Genomic DNA, 21,377 nt, shown 5'->3' with positions numbered 1-21,377 from the left:
CCCTTAAGCAGTTGGGCAAAGCTACCCTTTAACCTGTACAAAGAGCTACTACAACTTGAGGGACATGCAACCCTCTCGTTTCCACCTGTATGTACAGCTGTGGCCCTTCCTGGCTGCACTGACCATAGTATCAAGCTCCTCCCGCCTCTCATATGAGCTCCAGTGGCTGCTGGATCTCAAACCAGATCCATGACATCTTCCCCAAGCACTCACCACCAATTACACAACTGCTTACCCCATCTAACCTACAAACTCAAGGCCAACCCTCAACCATGGTTGAATGAATCAGTGGAAGTATCATACATGTGACCAGCACTGAACACTTGGGTACCTGCCACAAGTGAAGTTCCCTTCATATCCTTCTTTAGGAGAAGCTCAGGGGGCAGACATCCTGCTTAGTACACCCTGGCTTGCCACCTTCACTTAAGCCCTCACAGCAGGCTCTATGCAACACTTCAGTGGTTCACACCAATTACCCAGGATGACGCTGCAGGCTTGGGAGCTCACTCTGGGCCTTCCTGGGATGGCACTGGGGTGAAGGACTTGGCTTTCTGGGTTCTCCACTGCATCTCTGGAGGATGCCTGCACATAGCAAGGCTCCCTCGATGGCTGGGAAGGTCCACAGAGGACAGTGAGCAGGATGCCTTGGCCGAGAGCTGGGATGGCGTGCTGCCGGGAGGCTGCCTTCAGGGAACCCTTGCATGACTGTTTCAGGGAGTGGCTCAATCTTTTGCAGAAGCCCAAATTCTCAGATCTGCCAGATGTTTGTTCCCAACACCCAAACACTGCTGGGAGATTTGCTCACCAGAGCCCTCTCACCTTGCCTTGCTGCTGCCTAGTTTAAGAGGCATGCTCAGTGCCAACTCCTTCTGAAGTCCTGACACATCCTCATCAGTGCTCCCATGTAAAGTCACTTTGTGCTTCCACATGCCCTGCAATAACTGAGCATCTGATTTACACATACACAAATGGCTTCTGTGTCATCACAAAGCGTACCAAGTTGGAGAAGTGTCTTCCCAACTGATCACGTGGTATGGTTAGCAGGTTTTAATTCAACAAGGTCAGAGGCAGACTCCCACAGCATGGTGCCTCTTCCAGGAGACAGCACAGGGTAGCTGCTGAGTGCACGCTCTCCAGGTGCCTCTCATGACATCTCTGCCTGTGCACCCTAGTACAAGCCACCGAAGTTCTTGAGCCTCAGCTCAGGCTCTTCATCTTTAAAACGGGGATGAAAACAACAGCCCCTCTCCATAAGGTTTCTGTGGATGTTCTGTGAGATGCTGAGCACTGCATGCAAATCCTCCACATGGTGCCGGTGTGGGCGACCTCTTGGGCAGCATCAGTCCTCCTTTCCTGCCCTACAAACAATCCAGGAACTCTCTAAATAACAGAGCTGGGGCATTTAGTAGGGGCCTAATACATATTCTAGGCACCGTATTATTAATTAAGGTTCCTAGAATATTCCCAACTCACAGCAGTGTCTCAGTTTTGAGTGTGGACGTATAAGAGACAAACTTCGCCCACTGCATGGGTTGAGGTCTAGGCACTGAGGAGGGAAGCTCAGGGAAACAACCAGGGTTGTGGACTGCCAAGGAGGGGGCAGCTACCAAGGAGAATAGAAGGAGAGTCAGCCTCTCTTGGACAAAGGGGCCTGGCCTGGCCTTCCCTGGCCCTCCCTCTAGAGCTCTGAGCTCATGCTCTGGTATTCAAGCTATGCAGTCATGCTGGGACAAGAGCCAAACCGGAAAGGTACCTTCATGGGGCAGGGAGACACAGGGAGAGCCTTCTGATCACCGTGAAGCCCTTGTTGTGCCCCTTGGGCTCTGTGGATGCCAAGAGCTGCATCAGGACTCATGTCACACCATTTTCAACAGGCCCGGTCTCTACCGATTCCCCAGAGGAATACTTCCAGCACTTTATGATCACACTTACCCACAGGGCAAGGAGAAAGGCAGGGCGGGCCATTCCACAGAAACACCACCTCACCACAGCCTGCAGTTTATTTTAGGATCTGGCTCGTGCCCGGCTTTGCTTCTGATGAGCTGCTGCTCTCTGTGCAGCAGGAACATTTATTTATAGCCAGAATAAGACTGTTTGGGCTGAGGATTTTAGAACAGGAATGGCTGCCTGTCTGAGACTTGCAAACTTTGCAGAAGATCCAGGGGTGCCAGTTAGGAGAGGGAGTGCCTGGCCCCCAATGTCAGCCCTGGTCACACAGTGAGTCAGAACACAGCAGGGACTGGCTCATGAGGACGAGAACAACTACTCCTACTGTATCCTTCCTGCTAGGCATGGATCGTATCAGCTCACCTACACACAGTGCCTTACGAGGCTTATTACTGATGAAAATACTGAGGCTGGGCGGGGAGACCACGTGCCTAATAACATAGCTGGCAAGAGGTGGTGTGGGGATGGCTGATATCACAACCAGTTCATGTTTTCTGAAATACTGAGGTGTATCCTGGACATGAGACAGGCCCTAGCCATGCAATCCCACAGCTCTTCAGGGTAAAGCCTCACCAATTCTGCTCAGAGAGTTCCTTGGCTGAGTGCTTTGTGATGCCAGGAATGCAAAGCCCAATGAACTGAGACTTGATACACAGGCCAGGACGTAGAGAGAGGCACATGGGCCAGGGTGCTGAAGGACAGGCAGGGGAAAGGTGGAAACAGTAACCAGCTCCTTTGGAAACATACCCCTGAACGCCACCAGGCCCCAGAGTCCAAACGATGTGGGAGGCTGATGACCTCATATATGAGCGTGTGGTCAATTCATTAAAAGGCAAACCTGCTTGAAGCTGGCCAGGCATTAGTTTTTTTTTCTCACAAGTAAAATCCTTAGAAAAGGCACCAGTTTTCAGTGACACCTTCTGTCTTTTATAGTCCTGGCATGGAAAAAGGACTGGGGATGGGCCCTGTGTTGCCTTGGCAAGAAAGCAGGAAAGATCTTTTTTTTCCTTTTTTTTGAGACAGGGTCTTGCTCTGTCACCTAGGTTGGAGTGCAGTGGTGCAATCATGTATCACTGTAGCCTCAACCTCCTGGGCTTAACCGATTCTCCTGCCTCAGCCTCTTAGATGGGGGGACTATAGACACATGTCACCAGGTCCAACTAATGTTTTTGATTTTGTAGAGATGGGGTCTTGCTGTGTCACTCAGGCTGGTCTTGAACTCCTGGGCTCAAGTGATCCACCTCAGCCTTCCAAAGTGCTGTGATTACAGGCGTGAGTCGCTGTGCCCAGCAGGAAAGTAGATGTTTAAAGGAACAACTCTGAGTCCTCAGTATAATAGCCACTCCACTTCATTCCTCTGATCAGGAAGACGGTGTGCCAGAGGAGGCCGACTGCTCATCAGCAGCTGAGGGATAGGGACACAGGCCGAGGGACCTTGATCAGAATTGCTGTTCCGTAGCGACGTGAGCTCCAAGCCCTGGAGAACTGTCAGCTCCAGCAGTTACAGGGAAATGTGATCATGTAAATGAATGGATTCACTGGCATGGTGAAGTGTTTGGGAAGAAAAGAAGTTGCCAGAAATTGGTCATTACTGCATAATCTTGGCTCAAGTAAGGCTTATGACTTCAGAATTTCTGGATGCTACTTAGCAAAACAGATAAGCTACTGGACAGCTGGTTTGCAGGCTTAAATTTTTAGCCCTCATTTGTGAGAAAACACATTCAGGGGAAGCTGCTTTTCTAGTGTGGTCTGGGCTTCCTTCCCCAGTGGAGAATCAACAGGAGCCACAGCTCGGCACTGGGGCTGGGCTCAGAGCACACACGTCCTTCAACCAGGGACTGTGAGCCCCACAGTGTGGGGCCTAATTTATCTCTTCTGGAAAGAAGTTGAGCTTTTCACTGCTGATGACACCCACATGATTGCCTGGGGAGAAAAGCTCATCTGATTTGATTCTTATAGAGATGAAGTATGACCTCTCCCAAGACACCCTCGGGCACCAGGAAAGGTGCTAGGTAACACTCCTTGTGACTCCACTTGGCAAACTGTTAGGGAGACTTCTGGCTGTGTCTTCTCTTTCCTTATGGTCCCAATTAACTACTGGTTGATAGCAGGGTCTACCTTCCTTTGGTAGGGTCTACCTCAGGCCCAGGGGCAACTCCTCTTCTTTGATGACCTTGTATTAATTTATAACAATAACTACACTTTACATAGTGTCAAAAGATGAGCTCCAAAGCCAAGTGGTAGATTCTGAGGCCAATGCCACAGCACCTGAACTGAGATCTGTTACAGACTGTTTTGTCTTTGGTCCTGGTAAGGAGGCAGTCCTGTGGGTCACACTGTGTGAATGATAAGATGGCACTCTTCTCATCAAAGAAGGGCCACATTAGTCTTATGTTGGGTCCAAAAAATATCTTCTTCCTTTTCAAATAAACTTCTTAATGGAGTTTACTTTTTAAAACCACTTGATTATCCTAAGAAAACATGGATGCAAAAGAACAAAAATGTGTTGCTTGGGAGAAGATGGGTGAATGTAAAAGTTCCTTATTAAGTTCCTTCTCATGTGACATATTTTTGCGACCTGAATCACAATTATCTCCCTTGAAAATACTACATTTTGGCCAATGGCCTCATGGCAAATTACACTCTTGCAAAAACCTCCAATACATTCCAGGATGCTCTGTAATTCACTAAGTGTTGATCTGAATAGCATCAACCCTTTATAGAAAGATTTAGTACAGATTGAAAAATGATTCCAATTCAGTTCTAGAAGTCTGACAACTATTTTTACTCAGTTTGCATTTCAACAGGCCGACAGGGGCTCTAATTCACACTTATTCTTAGAACTCTATTTAGAGCCTGTAGCTACACTTTGCAACTTGTCAGAACGTGAAGGACAAGTACACGCCTCTCGACGTCCAGCCTACTCACTTTTCTTTTGACTGAGCCTTATGAGGTCTCAAAATTTATTTGGTAATTAAGCAGTTCAAAAATGTTAAACACTATATTTTTCATGATGGGGATCTGGATTCTACCCTGGCTCTAGCTTAACTTGGAACAAATGGCTCAGCTTTTCTCTCCTGGCTTCTCCATCTCTAGAACCATTTGATCACAGAGTAGTAAGGAAGGCCCTCGACAGGCAGACAGCAGCCCGACATGGAGGTAAAGGCAAGAGGCGCTGGACGTGGAACTGGGCCTTGGGGTGCGTGTCAGCGCACAACCTTCGCAAGGAATGGGGGTCCTTTCGGTACCTGACAGTTTGACAGTCACAGATGGAGTCAGAAGTACAGCCACGACCAGGTGCTACAGTGACACTAATGTGCCTGAAGCTGGTCTGGGGGCAATGACCATCCAAAATGCCAGGCTGTAAACAACAAAGATTCTCCAAGTCTAGAACCAGGGGGTGGAAACAGCTGCATCAGAGTGGTTGCATTTGAAAGCCTCCAATGCGAGGCACCATTAGGCTCTCTTCCTGCTGTCAGGGCTGTGACCGTTCCTGCTCCTGAGATGGGCACACTTCCTGCTGCCCACAGTAAGGCAAGGCAGTTTTGCTCCTGGGCTCAGGAGGTAACCCCATCTCCTCCAGAGCTGGGCCCTTCTCTACGGGTGGCTCTACATTATCCCCTGAGGGTTGCAGGGACCTGAAAAGGGCTCTGGTCTGCATGTACCTCCTTCCACAAGACCGGGTCACGCTGAGTGGGATCTAATCCAGCCTTCACACTTCAGAGCAGCACTGGGTCTTTCAGGAAGGGTGGAAAAGCGCAGGGGGAACGCACTGCAGGAGCCAAACTGTTTCAAGGGCGCTGCAGACAGGAACTACCTGGGAAAGTCTCAAGCCAGACACAGCAGCCAGAGCCTCAGGTCAGTAGAGAAGGAAAATGAGGAAGAAAATGGATTCTCAGTCAGAGCCTGGGACTAATGCATCTGTTACATGGGAACCAGAGGCTAGGCTGCACCACAGCCGCGAGTTCACAGCCCAGCCCCTGCCCTCAGAGGAAGTGCAATTCTGAGGACACTGCAGCATTACACAGGAAAGCAGCGGCCTCCCCTATGTGGTGACAGATCTGATGCTAAGACCTCCCTTTTCATGAGATGCTGGTTCTGCATCACACACTACATCATGTGTGTTTTCGTCCTTATGACAACCTTGCCCTCCCATTTCGCAGATGAGGAAAGGGAGGCCCAAAGCATTGGGGCAGGGTGGTGTGCTTAGGTTCATACAGCAAGTAAGGAGAAAACAGGGTGGGGAAGAGGGTGTGCAAGAGGGAGAAACTCGTATGTGGGGAGGGGATAAGGGAAGGCAGTGGAGGTATGTGGGGGACAGGCTTGTGGCAGGGTAGGGAGGAGCAGTGCCAGGGCCTCAGAAGAGCCAGGGAAGCTGGCCCTGGTGCTGCAGGGATGTGGTGACACTTTTAGTCTGGCTGCAGGGTTGAGAAGCGGGGAGGGCCTCTGACTGCAGAGGCAGGAAGGCCAGTCAGGAGCCACAGTGGCCATCCAGGTGAGACACGGGGGTGGGGAGGAAGCGGGTGGCCACAGGCTGCCCAAGGCTAATGCCCTGTGTGGTATCAGCAGGACGTGCTGGGATGGGGAGAAGAGGGGCAGGACAAGAGTGAATGAGCACTGCCTGCCTGTCTGCTAGGTGCCAGGCATGGGGACTAATTTCTGACCTCAGGGAGCCCAGGGTCTGGTGAGGAGAGAAGCCTACATGCAAACAGCTGGAGATCTGTGGAGACTGCCTTGGACTTGCAGATTCTGCCTCCAAGGGTATGAACTTGTAGACTCTCCAATAAGGGCATGAACTGGTAGATGCTACCCCTAAGGGTACAGACTGGGAGACTATACCCTTAAAGGCACAGACTGGTAGACTGTACCCCTAAGTCACGGAATGTAGACTATATCCCTAAGGGCACGGACTGGTAGACTGTACCCCTAAGGGCACAGACTGTAGAATAGACCCCTAAGGGCATGGACTGGTAAACTGCACCCATAAGGGCATGGACTGGTAAACCACACCCCTAAGGGCATGGACTGGTAAACCACACCCCTAAGGGCATAGACTGTAGACCACACCCCTAAGGGCATGGACTGGTAAACTGCACCCCTAAGGGCACGGACTGGTAACTATACCCCTAAGGGCACAGACTGTAGACCACACCCCTAAGGGCATGGACTGGTAGACTATACCCCTAGGGACATGGACTGTAGACTACACCCCTAAGGGCAAGGAGTGGTAAACTACACCCCTAAAGGTACAGACATGTAGACTATACTGTGCTGCTAAACCCCTGAGAATGGAGAAGAGTCTAGGAGTCAGCAGTGTGAAACAGCCTGAAGCACTCACGTAATACTGAGCTATGCCAGGTCACGGAGGAACATGCACCAGTGGGAGGAAGAGGCCTCATGGAGGCTTTGTAAGATGGGGACAGGGCACTGTCCTTTCCCCCAAAGAGGAGCACTCCATGCAGACCGTGCAAGGTGGGGGTTCAGACCGGCCTGTGCACCAACACCCCCCAGGGAGGGACAGCCTTGAGAAACGCCTCTCCTGCCCCTGGCTACTGGGTTCTGCCACAGATGCTCTCTGCTCTTTTTCTCTCAGTGTGATCTAGCTCTGACCAGGACAGGAAGCCAGTAAGACAAGATGCCATCAGGGAGTACCAAGGGACAAAGGCCAGGATGGCAGAAACTTATTTTTTCCAGTAGGTGCCGAGAGCCCCATGTGACTGTCTTCTACTTCCCTCCCGTGGGCCACTCCATTTTCCTCCTCCTCTCCTCCCCTTTCCTGTTTGGCCTTTAGGCCCATTAGAGTGCCCACAGTCTCTGTGATGGCTCATCCTCGGGGACAGTTTGTGGCTAGGAGGCTGGCGGTGGGGGAGAAAGAGCAAGAGTGAGCGAGCGAGTGAGAGGCAGATGCACAGGCAGAGTGAAGGGAGGCTGCCACAGGTCCTGAGGAGCTTGGCCTGGCATTTCCCGCTGAGGGGATGCTGTGGCACAGGGACCAAGCGTCTGCATGAAGCTCAGGCCTTCTGTTGAGAGCACATGTGCTGACGCACAGAAACCTGGGCCCATCTCAGAAAACGACTGTTTTGCCTAAAATGGGATGCCAGCTGCTCTGCAGACCCTTTAAAAAAAAAATTAAAGTCCTCAAGATGATAAACACTTGACTCTTTTAGCCTGAATTTTTTTTTTTTAATTTAAAAAAACAGATGACAGTTATTATAGGCATTTCAATATAACTTCTACTCACAACTTGGGTCTGCTAGCAGTTTTAATTATCCAGAAGCCAAGATAGTAAAGAAATATTTCAACAGATTTCTAGCACCCAAATAGATCTCTTAGAGTAAGTACCCATAACTTTCAGTTAGCAAAAAAAGAACATATAAGAAAGCAGCTGGGGAATGGAGGAAGCTGTTTCTTCCAATGCCAACCCTGCGGCACTGGCAGGACACGGGCAGCCCTAATAGTTACTGAGAGATTCTGCATATCTTGTATTCAAGGGTATCGTGAATAGGAACCTAATCTAAAACTTTCAATATGTGCAGAAGCAGAGAAAATGCAAGCCAGAGAAGGGACATGCAGAGAAGAGGGCCGTGGCAGTCAGCCGTGGAAGGTGGGAAGGAGTGGGGCAGAGAAGGGAAATGGGCAGCCACCAGGCAGGGCCACCGTGAGAATACAGCAGGCAGCCCAGGGAGCAAGAGCCCGGAGGGCAGTCCAGGGAGAAAGCACAGACAGCACCGCTACTTCCGGGAGGGATAGTGAGGCCGTCACTCAGACACAGAGCCACGCCCCCACACAGCAGGCAGGCGTGGGGCCTGGCCCAATCAGGACAGCAGAGACAGCCTGGGGGCACCGTGAAGGCTGCACCCACCTCTCCACATCTTTCCCTCCTCACAGTCATGCATATATTCTTCTTGACACCTTTCTTTTACAAGGTGGTCTGAATGCCCCCGAGACCATGTGTCAAGGTTTGGAGTTTTGTTTGTGTTAAAGTCTCCTGGGGTCCAGGCCTAAGTCAGGCAAGAGGGGAGTCTCGGGAGCAGAAGCTAACACCTCCAATGAATGAAGGGCCAAGCAGACTGGGATGGTAGGAGGGACCCCCTGGGACCAACTCGTGTGTGGTGCTGATGAGAGAGAAGCCCAAGAAACGGCAGAGTTCAAGGCCGGCAGAGCCTGCGGGTGGGGAAGGCTGGCTTTCCCTGGAGTGGAGGTTCTGGGGAGACAGGGGAGGGCTGGCTGTCATCATCCCTCTTGTGACCTTATTCTAAATGCTTACATTTGAGATGACCTCCCTGAATGGACCCTGGACTTCCTGTCCTCCATGCCTCTGGCAGGTACCTCTGCTTGGAACATCTTTGATTTGCTTTCTCTCCCCTTTATCTCCTAAAAATCCCAACTGTCCTTCAAGCCACAGCTCAAGCTCCACCCCTAGTCCCCATGACTGTGTCCTTGATCCACCAACCACAAGGTTTCTATGACTACAACTCTCATGTCATTTCTCATGTGTGCCTTAACGTGGTGTGAACTTGTATTTTACATACAAGATGTCTTAAGACTCCCGTATGTTCCATGGATAAAAACCATGATGTGGCTGGGCACAGTGGCTCACACCTGTAATCCAAGCACTTTGGGAGGCTGAGGTAGGTGGATCACCTGAGGTCAGGAGTTCAAGACTAGCATGGCCAATGTGGTGAAACCCATTCTGCTAAAAATATAAAAAATTACCTGGGTGTGGTGGTGCATGCCTGTAATCCCTGCTACTCTGGAGGCTGAGGCAGGAGAATCGCTTGAACCCAGGAGGCGGATGTTGCAGTGAGCTGAGATGGCGCCACTGAACTACAGTCTGGGCGACAGAGCAAGACTCCATCTCAAAAAAAAAAAAAACAACCCCAAAACAACAACAACAACAGAACCATGACGTATTCAGACCCAAAATTAATTAAAATGTATGTGCGCAAATGTTCTTTGGTTCTGCAGCAGGCTGCGTGCCTGTCTTCCTCCACCTGCTGACCTGCAGCCCTGCTTTGGCCGGGGCCATCTTCCTCAGCTGCATGCCTTTTGCAACCTGACCTGGAAAAGTTGATGTCCTGAGCTTGCTGAATTAAACCCATCCCAGGGATCAGGGGAGGAGTGAACGAGAATACTTCTCAGTATCCACTTCCATTTAAATTGTTCAGTACAGGTTTATGCCCTACAAATTCCTTTGGCAAGAGGTTTCCAGTGGTTAGAATCTTTTAGTAGAATAACTGTCCACTGCCCCAAGAACCAGATGAGGTGTCTTCAGATTTGACAACTGTTGTGTTTCCAAGGGGCACTCCTTCAGAGTTCCATGCTGGACAAATGACGCAGGCCCAGGAGCAATGGAACAAAGAAATTCAGGAATAATTTCTGCTCTGATAGTAATCCAAAGCCCTATGTCTGGGGTTCATCTTAGAATTTAACCAAAGGACAGATGAAGAACATGTTGGCATTATACTAAATCACTTCTCTGAGGTTTCAGCATACTGGATGTCGAATGTCCTAAACACCTGGCCATTACTAATGGTTCCTGAGGCATGTTCCTTTTAATGACATAAAGCACCTTATTAGGTCCTCCCCTCGGGCTCCTTGGTGGACTTGTTACTAATAATGCAGTATTTCAGATATAAGATGTCTTAAGATTCTTATATGTCCCAGGGATAAAAACTATGACGTATTCATAACCAAACTTAATTAAAATGCCCTCAAATTTAATTTTGTAGCCAACAGTCCAGTTCATTCATAGTCCTCTAACCCCTAACTGCTCAAAAGGGATACTGTAGAAACTCTAAGGGGGAAAAAAAACGAAAACAAAAACCTAGCTCAGTCAAGAGCCAGGATTGTCCAAAGGCCAAGTTTCTCAAGATTTGTGAAGGGAGCTTGCCAGAGGTGCCTCTGAGGAAACCAGGGGCTTCTGTGTGGCCAGAGCAGGGTGAGGGGAGGCCGCCTCCCCAGCATGTGTAGGGCTGTTGGGGGCTCTAAGGTGTGAGGCCTCAGTACCCAGTAGACTGTCCACCCTGGGCACAGATGGAAACTAGACAAAACCAAACTGGGAACCTGAGTCTGGATAAGTCTTTACAAGCCACCCGGTCCAAAGTCATCATTTATAGAGGGCGAGAAAAAGCCAAATAGGTTAAGCCGTTTGCCCAACTCTCATGTGTAAAGTTAGAAGCAGAACAAGACTAGATCCAGGAGTCTTATTACTAAGGTAATGAGATCAAGAACAGTAATAAGCTTTCTAAGATTACTACATATCTGGCCATTTCATATAATTTTACTTAATTCTCACAATTACAAAATACGAGGCAGGTAAAATCCAGTCCCAAAGGGAAGATGCTGAAGCGGGTTTGGCGGGGGCCATGGCGGGAGAAGTGCACCATCCAAGGCCAAACGTCCTTCAGGCAGGACTCGAAATCATTCTAGAGTTCCTTCCCCTGTGCTTAGTTTCATTCTAACAGACGGAAGGGAGAACGGTGGCCACTAAGTTCTTGGACATTTGCAGACGCCAGTGAAATACTGTGCCTACTTCAGGGTCGGTGGCCCCAGGCTTCAGCAGTAAACTGTTTATACAAATGGCTGCACCCCCTTCCCTTCCTAGATCCACGTCCCTGTGCAACATGACTTAGCAGCAACTACCATCAAGAGGCAGAACCAGCTTCCCTGCTCCCTGAATCTGGGCTGGTCTTGTCACTTAACTGCGCACCTGCAATGGAACAGGCACCATACCACTTCTGAGCTCAGGCTCTAAGGGGCCTTGCATGCTTCCATTTGTTTGTTTGTTTGTTTGTTTTTTGAATCCTGCCAACTGCCATGTGAACAAGCCCAGGCCAGCCTGATGGAGGTGACAGACCACATGGATCACAGCCAAATCAGCCCAATTGTCCCAGCTCAGGTCCCAGGGATGTCAGTGAGTTCAGCCAGAATTGGCCAGGTCTGGGCCAGAGCAGGACAACCATCCTGCTACCAAATGGTCACTACTGTATTAAACCACCAAGTATTGGATGGTTTGTTATGCAGCAAAAGAAAACGAATGCAGCCCTCAAAGTCAAAGCATCACGCACTGGTGAAGCCTGCTCTCCTCACCTGGCTTACTACGTCTACCCATCCATCTAATATATCTACCCACCCATACCCATCTAATCTATCTTTCTATTTACTTATTTTGAGACAGGGTTTCACTATGTTGCCCAGGCTGGACCTGAGCTCCTGGGCTCATCAAGTGATCCTCCTGCCTCAGCCTCCTGAGGGGGGACCATAGGTGAGTGCCATCATACCTGGCTATATTCCTTTTTAATCCTGGAACATAGTAGCCCAATCCAAGGCCCAAAGAGAGATCGGGATAAAGAGACCAAAATGTCTCTGTCACTTTATGCCAGACTGGTGATGCTCCCGCGGTGGCCACTCACATTTCCCATGCCGACCCTTGCCTCACTCGGACATGTCTCATGGTCTTTAAGGCCCCAGAGGACCAACTATTTATAACCTTCCCATCTATGTAGGGACCCGCAGAAGGACAGCAGAACACATGGCTGAGGCACATGCAACCAAGGAATGGCCCTGTTCACGTGTTTCCAAGTAAAGAACAGCAGGAAGCGACTCACCGAGGGCACAGGCAAGCTGCCATGCCGGCTGAGAAAGGAGTTAGAGACGGACACACTGAGGCCCTGAGCGGCACTGCCGTCCTCGGGGGTGAAGGCCACTTTAGTTTGCTGGACACAGTAGGAGACAGAGGAGAAGGAAGCAGCAGCACAGGAGGCCTGCTGGACAGAGGGGAGGAGAGAGAAGGCAGGGAAGGAGGGAGAGAAGCAGAGAACAGTCAGGTACGTGCAGGGAAAGGCCATGGAGGCTGCTCTCCACATCTGCGCAGGGACGTCCTGGAGAGGGACGGCTTCTGGACTCAGTTTAGGGACTAAACCAGCTGCTGAAGCCTATCTGCACGAAAGGTCACCCTCCTTCACTTCCTTCCACTGTATCCTGAAATTGTATCCACTGGAAGCAGGTTGGGTAGGAGGAGGTGAGGGGGCTGGGGTCACACAGACGTGGGCTGACTCTGGACTCTGAGCTGCTCCTCTGTGGGGAGCAGATCCATGTGTCATTCACACATCTTCAGAACTCAAGATGGGGTTCCAGCTGCCTGGGTTTGAGTCTGGACCCCGCCATTTCTATTTAGCCTTGGGCACTACTTAAAGGTCTCCGCTCAGGTTTTCCACCTGTAAAACAGGGGTAACCCTGGCGCCTCCTGTACGGGGCTGTTGGGAGGATGAAATAGGATATGTATGAAGCACCTGGAATCTTGCCTACCACACTGTACGTGGGCCAACAGGTGTGTATAATGAGCATCATTTTTGTCTGTGAAGTGTGGATAACGCTTCCTGCATCTGCATTTGAGAGAGGGTGTGACCAGCAGCTGGCAGGGCCTGTTAGGTGGTATGCCTGGGCTGCCATTAGGGCTGGGCGTGGCTCCCAGGTCTTTTGTTTCTAGCTGTGGGCTTGGATTAAGGCTCTCTGGCTCTGTCAGCCTCAATTTATTTATAATGGGGATGCCAGGAGCTGTGGCAAGGACCATGTAGAGCCAGATGGAAGCCTTGGTGCTTACCTGGGGAGGTGTTCAACACAGGTGTTCCTAACAGGTCTACGGGGGCTGAGCTCACTACTGCCCTGCAGGTGTGGTAGAATAGGTTCTGATTCCAGGCACTCACTAGAGGTGTCTCCTCAAATATTCAGAAGCCTGTGGACTCCACAGCATGCAGAAGCTGCCCAAAGATGGGCAATGGGCTGAAAATACTTTCAATACATCTGGCTTAGCAATGGCTTTTTTTTTTTTTTTTTTTTTTGAGAGAGGGTCTCGCTGTGTTGTCCCGGCTGGTCTTGAATTCCTGGGATCAAGTGATCCTCCTACCTCAGTCTCCCAAGTAGCTGAGAATACAGGCATGTGCCATCACCAGTCCTGGCGCTTGGCAACGGTTTTAACCAAACATTTTTGGCAAGGGGTCTCTAAATGAGGCATTTATGTTTCCATGGTGGAGACCCTTTTTGAGACGTCTTCAGAGCAAGTGAGATTCATATTCTCAATTGTGTCTGTGGGGTGGGCAGGGCAGGTGAAGATCTGAGACCCTGAACGCATCAAGTGTGACACAGCTAATGAACGGCAGGACTGGAATCCAGGACTCCCACCTCCAAGCCTGGCATCTCTCTGCTGGACATGGTCACCTCTGAAGGGGCTGAGTTGGTTTTTGAGTGGAAACCAAACAGCTTGCTTGGTCAGCCAGAGCCTACTGAGTGTAGGAAGGCTCAGTTATACGGAGTAACCCAGGGACATTTGTCCTCCAGTCTGCAGCTGCCTCCCAGAAAAATCAGATGGTCCCTGATGTCCTCTCACAATGGCTAAAAGACGGCCCAGTGCACACCAGTCCCTTCCTGGTAGAACTCACCAGACTGGCCAGCACAAGAGCACAGGAGTCCAGGAAGCTCTGAACAAGCCTGGAGCTCCCTGTGGGGTGCACTCTCCCTGGGGAGCAAGGCTGGACAGGAGGCTCAGATTCTCAAACCTGACTAGGGCCCTCCACATGCATTAACTGGCAGCAAAGAGAGAAGCCACAAGCATCCCTGATCTGCCCACCCGCCCAGTGCCTAGGCAGTTCCGGAGCCTCACAGGGTGCCCGTGGTGGAACAGCCTGCCTTCTGTGCTGACTCGTGCTTCATTACGTGCACGGGAGTCCTCAGCACAGGAGTGTTTTCTAGAAGAGGGAGGTGACGTGTCTGGAACAGAGTGGCTCTGTTTAAAGCCATCCTCTGCTTCAATGGTGCTTGTTTTCCTTGGGCCCTCCCCGGCCAGGGCTGGGATGTAAGTCACTCTACACAGTTAGGCCCATTATGCCAATCAAGTCCACAGATGGCTGTGCACAGACCATGCCCTGTGCTTTGATTGAGTCCCTCCTTTCTGGGAGGTCTATGTTGAAGCCAAAGAAGAAAAAAAAACTATAAGAGACTGTCAGCAGAGAGGGCAAACACCCTGAGTACAAGCCTGTCCCTGCTGCGTGGGGCTGCTCTGGAAAAGAAAGGTCCCTGCACCCCAGGGTGGGGAGGTGGCGGAGTGGGAGCTGGGCTGCTGGTGAGCATCTCAGGAGGAAAAGAAAGCATCTGCTTAGGAGATAGCACCTTCCATACCCAAACCCAGGGCCCTGCCACGGCTGCGAGGAGGGTTAACCCTGCCCCCGAGGAGGGTCATTCTGGCTCCTAGAGATCTGCTAGGATCGGAAGTTCTGGTCACAAAGGAGGGTGCCACTTACCAGCTGCCGCTGCTTGGGGGGGAGGGCAGGCGGTGGGGCCAGCTCCTGCACAGAGTCCGCCCCAGTGAAGGAGTCGCTGAAGCCATATACCTCCATGAGGAGCTTGTTCTTCTGCTGGTAGATGTGCTCGTTTTGCGGCGTCTGGTAGAACATGGAGGGCTGCGGCTCTGAGTAGTCCTCTAGCAGCTGCATGTAGGCCAGCACTGTGAAACCGAGGGACAAAGCTGCAGTAGGGCTGGGGGCTGTCACGGCAGGGAGCCCCGACCCCACATTCTTCCCACAGCAGCTAGGGGGCTTTCCACTGAAAGCACCTCAGGGAGGGATGAATAGATGGAGTGCAGAGGACTTCTCAGACGGTGAAATGAAACTGTCTGATGGTGCTTAGATGGAGTGCAGAGGACTTCTCAGACAGTGAAATGAAACTCTGATGTGCTAACAGAGGAGGCACATCCAGACTGGCAGATGCACAACGCCAACGGGGAACCCTAATGCGAACTCGGGACTCGAGTGAGAGCACGTGGTGGGCACAGGGACGGCAGGTCTCAGCCACCTCCTGAGCAGGCACTTTCCCCTCGGGGCAGGACACAAGTGCCATGAGCACCTGCCAGGTGGAGCTGACATTCAGACGCCCAGAAAAAGTGGCAGCTCTGCAGTGCTAAATTTTGTATCTTCAAATAAGCACAAAGTCATAGGCTTCTCTGTAAACCTAAACTAGTCAACAGATCAAGGAAGGCCAGACACTGAGCTGAGGAAGACAGTCACAGAGGTAGGGAGTTTCTTTCTTCCCTGAGCTGCATTGGGGGTCTAGGTACACAGGAAATGCTCTCTCTCCAGGGGTGTCTTTCTGATGCTCCCTCTCCAGGGGAGAGTGGTGTCACTGAAGAAAAGGGTTCAAAGTCACCTTTTTATTTAAAAGAATATGTAAAAAGAATTTCTTACTAGCTCCAACAAGCACCGAGCAGAACTTGGTTGTAAAAGATGCACAGGAAGAGATGCTTCCCCCTGGGGTCAGCTGCTGCTACTGAAAGGGCAGCTCACAGCCCCCTGAGCTTGTCCCACACTTCCTTTTTTTTTTTTTTGAGATGGGGTTTCACTCTTGTTGCCCAGGCTGGAGTGCAATGGCGTGATCTCAGCTCACTGCAACCTCCGCCTCCTGGGTTCAAGTGACTCATCTGCCTCAGCCTCTCAAGTAGCTGGGATTACAGACACACGCCACCATGCCCAGCTAATTTTTGTATTTTTAGTAGAGACAGGGTTTCGCCATGTTGGTCAGGCTGGTCTCGAACTCCTGACCTCAGGTGATCCACCTGGCTCAGCATCCCAAAGTGCTGGGATTATAGGCATGAGCCACCATGCCCAGCCCCACACTACCTCTTTAATGCTGCACAACTAACATCACCAGGCTCCAGAGGAAGAGGCAAGCCTAGGAAGGTGATCCCAAGTACCCACAAGTTGCTCCCTAAAAAGACTAAACATGGCCAGGCACAGTGACTCATGCCTATAATCCCAGTGCTTTGGGAGGCTGAGGCAGTAGGGTCACTTGAGGCCAGGAGTTTGACACCAGCCTGGGCAACATAGTGAGATCCCTATCCCTAAAGAGAAAAAAGAAAAGAAAAAAATTAGCAATGTTGGTATGTGCCTATGGTCTCAGCTACTGAAGAGGCTGAGGTGGGAGGATCCCTTGAACCCAGGAGTTCAAGGCTGCAGTGAACTATGAAGAAAAAAAGACTAAACACAACCACCTCTGCCTGACTTCTGTGAAACTGTGATCTATTCAGGAGGGCTTTCTGAACTCTTGATGTTGAAGTCCTTGTAGAGACCTGCTAGCCAAGCACAGAATAGCAGTGATGTTCCCAGCCTTCTAGAAATGAGGACCTGGTCCATTTCAAAAGCAGCCCGGTGGCAGCCCAGAGACCAGACAGCCAGCACTGCCGGGAAGGCTCAGCCGCCAGTGCTCAGGGCCTGCGACTGGGGATTTCAGGGGGCAGACAATGATCACAAGGCTTGTCTGGCACAAGGGACTCACGGGGCTGCCCCTGGCAAGAGGGGCTGGGGACTCTCGTGATGTCAGTGCATCCCAAATGATGAGGACACGCCATGACGTTGGGACTGAATGTGCACGAACTCAGGCCAGCATTAGCCACATGTCCAGGGTGATGATTCTTTCCTTCTTTCCCTCAAAGCAATTCTGTGAGGTATTTTCCACAATGTCGCTTGAGGGTCCCCTTGGGGAGTGAAGAGCAGTCAGAGGACTGAGGATCAGGGTGCCTTGAGTTTGGGGCTCTTTCACAGGGTACAGAGAAGACCACCCCCTGCATAGGGGTCAACACTGAAAACTGAATGGGATCTGAAGGAAGGAGGGCAAAATCCCTTCTCCCTCCTCGGCTTGCAAGGAAGCGTAACAGGCTGGTACAACTCAGGCTGCGCTCTTAGTCCCAGATCTGTGCCCCACTTGCTCCTTGATTTTGGGCAATACTCAGTTCCTCTACCTATGCTCCAGTTTCTCTACCTATGAAACCAGAGCTAAAAGGGCCTGCCTTGCAGGTGGCTGTCAGGACCACCTTCGATGGGGCATGTGAAGCTTTAGCTCAGGGCATGCCACACCAGCAGCTCGGGAGTTTCTTATAGGTTTGCAGGCTCTAGTGCTGGAGACACTGATGAATGAGCTAAAGCCTCAAAATGGTGGCCTAAATTAATAGGCATTTTCAGCCACTTGAGACTGCTTGAAAGGAAACAATGGCTACCCCTCCCTTTCCTTCTCCTCTCTAGAGACCCTGCATGAGGATCAACGCCCACACTTCTTCTAGGGGCTGGAAGGGGAAGGCTCTCTGGCATCTGCTGCATTTGCAAGGATGCTATCCTGCCCAGTATCTGAGCTCAGAGGACCCCTCCCCTAGGGAAGGAAAGGGGTGAGCCCGAATGGCATGCTGCCCAAGATAACAGGGGTGGAGGGGGAGGCCAACAGCTCTTTAAACACTTGTCCATGCAAAGGGAGGGGCAGAGAAGGAAATGCTTCTAGCATGGCCACTGCACACCCCTCTGCGGGAGCCCTGGTTTCTGATGAGCAAATGTACACGACAGATGGGGATGACATCATTAGTCCCACAGAGCCAGCTCCCCCTCTAGCTAGGGGGCCACACTGCTGAAGCCATCGCACAAGCTGGGTAACACCCACCCAGGAGCTGGGAAATGCATGACACCATCGTAGCCGCCGCCTTCTGTGGACCACGCAGCCAGCCCTCAGGGTGATCCTTGCTGGATTTAACCAAGCCAGGTCTTCCCTTCTTTGAGAATAGGGCCCAGCTCTAGGCTGGCTCAGATGCTCTCATTTTGGGAATTTGGAGTAGAGATTCCATTTCTAGTTCAAAGAAGTTCTCTGCTGGATGTGTCAACTGAGGCCAGGGAAGCCTGGGGTTGTGTGGCTAATGTGGCCACACACATTGAAACGGTGACAGCTGTGCTGCCAAGAAAATGGAAGCAGAACTATGCTAGTGAAGCGGGGAGAGGGCGGGGGCAGAGAGAGCCAGGCAACTCCCCAAAGTGTGGAGCAGTTAGGGGAGCTCGGAGAAAACAGAATTTCTAGAACTCTCCTTAAGTACTTTTATGGCAGATTTACAGTTGGAAAATATTCAAAATTTCAGCTCCACCCCTGGGCTCCAATAATATCACATATTAAAATGTCTGATCCAAGAAGTGTCCTCAATTACTCCTGCAGGGCAATCTCAGCTTCCAAGTCATTCTGAGAGCATGAACAGAGGACAGCGTGCTCTAGACAGGGATCCTTAAGACATCACTCCTTGGACACTAGGTTAAGTTCTGCTGAAATTCACATGTCCACCTCACTCCATGCAGATACGGCTGCAAGGCTGTCCTGCAGACCAGGAAACTCGTTCCCCTCTGTCACCGAGATCAGGCCAGAAGGTCAACTGCTGCCATCTAAAGAGGAGAAGCCCTCGGGCTTTGTGGAGACCAGGCCTGAGATTTTATAGAAAGTGTAAAGGAGAGGTTAGCTGATCAGGCTTTAAAAACGATCACCTGGAATGACAAAACCAGGCTCCCAGAAGTGTCTACGTACCTGGTTGGCCTATCTTTTATGAAATAATGAAACCACTGGTTTGATTTTGGTCTCATGCTGAAATAAAACATGCTGCCATTTCAGGCTATAAAATACACTTCCTGACAATGGTGCAACAAAAGCTTACTGTGTTTGTTTTTCTTCTCTGGTAGAGGAGGTGGTTTTTCTGGATCACCCGTTGATTCAGGCACAGTAAAATCACCCACAAATTCTACAGGGGCTGAGGAACCTCCATGCTGAAAGGGGAAAATAGCAGCGAAGGGTGCGTAGGTGACGGGCTGGATTGGGGCTGTGCTCTGCAGGTCCTCCCCAGTGATATTGTCGTACTGCGAGGGATGCCGCTCGAAAGACACCCTGCAGCCAGAGCTGTCCGCTGTCTGGGAGGCTGCGCTCCTGCGCTTCTTCTCGGGAAGAGCAGGCGGCATGTCTGTCTGCTGCCCTGGGGCCAGTGTTCCGTCTGGCTGGGGATGGTTGCCAAGAGGCAGCTGGAAAGGATGGCCAAGAAATGGAGACCCAGACTCCCCCAAGGACTCTGGCAACGGGCTAAGGTTCCAGGCCGTCTGCTGAGGTATCTGGTCTGCATTAGAGAGGTCTTGCTGGAGGAATTCATAGTCGGGATCATAGTGGTCTGCAGTCACAACAGGAAAAAAAAGACCTGTTAGCCACAGGCCCCGCAGGAGCAGCCAGGCCCACCCACCTCTCCCCAGCTGGCTCACAGGTGAGTGACAAAGACCTGTCTCCAGGGTTTAATATTTACATGTTATATTCTTCATTCTTCTCCCTGATTATAAAAGCAAACCAGATGGGAATATGGCTGTTTTGCTATTCTTTTCTATATTTTTTACATTTCTTACTTAAAAAAAAATAAAAAGAAAAATACACAACCATTACAGAAGCAGTGGCAAATTACATCAGGAAAATAAAAATCACTCACAATCCTGTACTCTAACTGTACTTTCTATTTCCTTTTTTTTTTTTTGAGACAGAGTCTTGCTCTGTCGCCAAGGCTGGACTGCAGTGCTGCAATCTCGGTTCACTGCAACCTCGGCTCACTGCAACCACTGCCTCCTGGGTTCAAACAATTCTCCTGCCTCAGGCCTCCCAAATAGCTGGGATTACAGCTATAAGCCACTGTGCCCGGCCTCTATGTACATTTTGATGTATTTCCTTAAATGCCCTTTTTGCCTCTGGGATTCCTTTTTTAAAAAGCCCAACTGAGGGCCAGGTGTGGTGGTTCACTCCTGTTGTTCCAGCACTTTGCAAGGCCGAGGTGGGCTGATCACTTGAGGCCAGGAGTTTGAGACCAGCCTGGCCAATGTGGCGAAACCTTGTCTCTATTAAATATACAAAAATTGGTTGGGTGCAGTGGCTCACGCCTATAATCCCAGCACTTTGGGAGGCTGAGGCAAGCATATCACCTGAGGTCAGGCGTTTGAGACCAGCCTGGCCAACATGGTAAAACCCCATCTGTACTAAAAAAAAAAAAAAATTTAGCCAGATACGGTGGCGCATGCCTGTAATCCCAGCTATTTGGGAGGGTGAGGCAGGAGAATCACTTGAACCCAGGAGGTGGAGGTTGCAGTGAGCCCAGATTGCGTCACTGTACTTCAGCCTGGGTGACAGAGTGAGAGTCTGTCTCAAAAAAAAAAAAAAAAGAGAAACAATTGTGAATACTATGTAAATGGTCTCGTACGTATTCTAGTTATCAATATGAGTGATTTTTAATAGCTACAGATTATTCCAGCAAATGAGTGTACCATAATTCATCTGATTTCCTACCAGTGAAATCTTGCTATTAATCTCTGATTATGCTCCTAGGATACATGCTCATAAGTGGAAATATCTAGTTCACAGGATACGAACAGCTTCCTGCTCTCTAAACCCCCTGCCCAGCAGACATTCAGCACCGAAAGGAGACGGCCGGCTCGTGCAGCTTCCTCACCTTCAGCCTCTGTCAAGTGTTGTCAGGCCCCTCATCCCTTCGTTTAAAGCTCTTGACACAAATGGCTATTAATTTTGGTAAAGAGAGTCAAATTACACACCGACAGATGAACTGT

General features: G+C 50.5%; 1 protein-coding gene across 17 annotated transcripts in view; it reads right to left on the bottom strand.

The window, feature by feature from the left end:
* RAPGEF1 (Rap guanine nucleotide exchange factor 1) overlaps nucleotides 1-21,377 on the bottom strand; it is a 156,790-nt gene that overhangs the window by 29,524 nt on the left and 105,889 nt on the right. For 7 of the 17 annotated variants that reach the window (XM_064376823.1, XM_064376839.1, XM_012457941.3 and 4 more), the window contains 2 exons: nucleotides 19,448-19,948; nucleotides 15,246-15,448 (listed from right to left, as the gene is read on the bottom strand). In XM_064376823.1, the coding sequence (XP_064232893.1) occupies nucleotides 15,246-15,448; nucleotides 19,448-19,948 (704 nt within the window). Of the gene's footprint in view, nucleotides 1-12,557; nucleotides 12,717-15,245; nucleotides 15,449-19,447; nucleotides 19,949-21,377 lie in introns of all 17 variants that reach the window. The other 10 variants (XM_021674091.2, XM_064376814.1, XM_012457936.3 and 7 more) reach the window with 2 other exon arrangements.

Source organism: Aotus nancymaae, unplaced genomic scaffold (genome assembly GCF_030222135.1).
Source record: "Aotus nancymaae isolate 86718 unplaced genomic scaffold, 86718_ANA_hifiasm-v0.15.2.pri h1tg000003l, whole genome shotgun sequence".
NCBI classification, from domain to species: domain Eukaryota; kingdom Metazoa; phylum Chordata; class Mammalia; order Primates; family Aotidae; genus Aotus; species Aotus nancymaae.
Note: the sequence above shows the minus strand (reverse complement) of the source record. Positions and strands in the feature narration are given on the sequence as shown.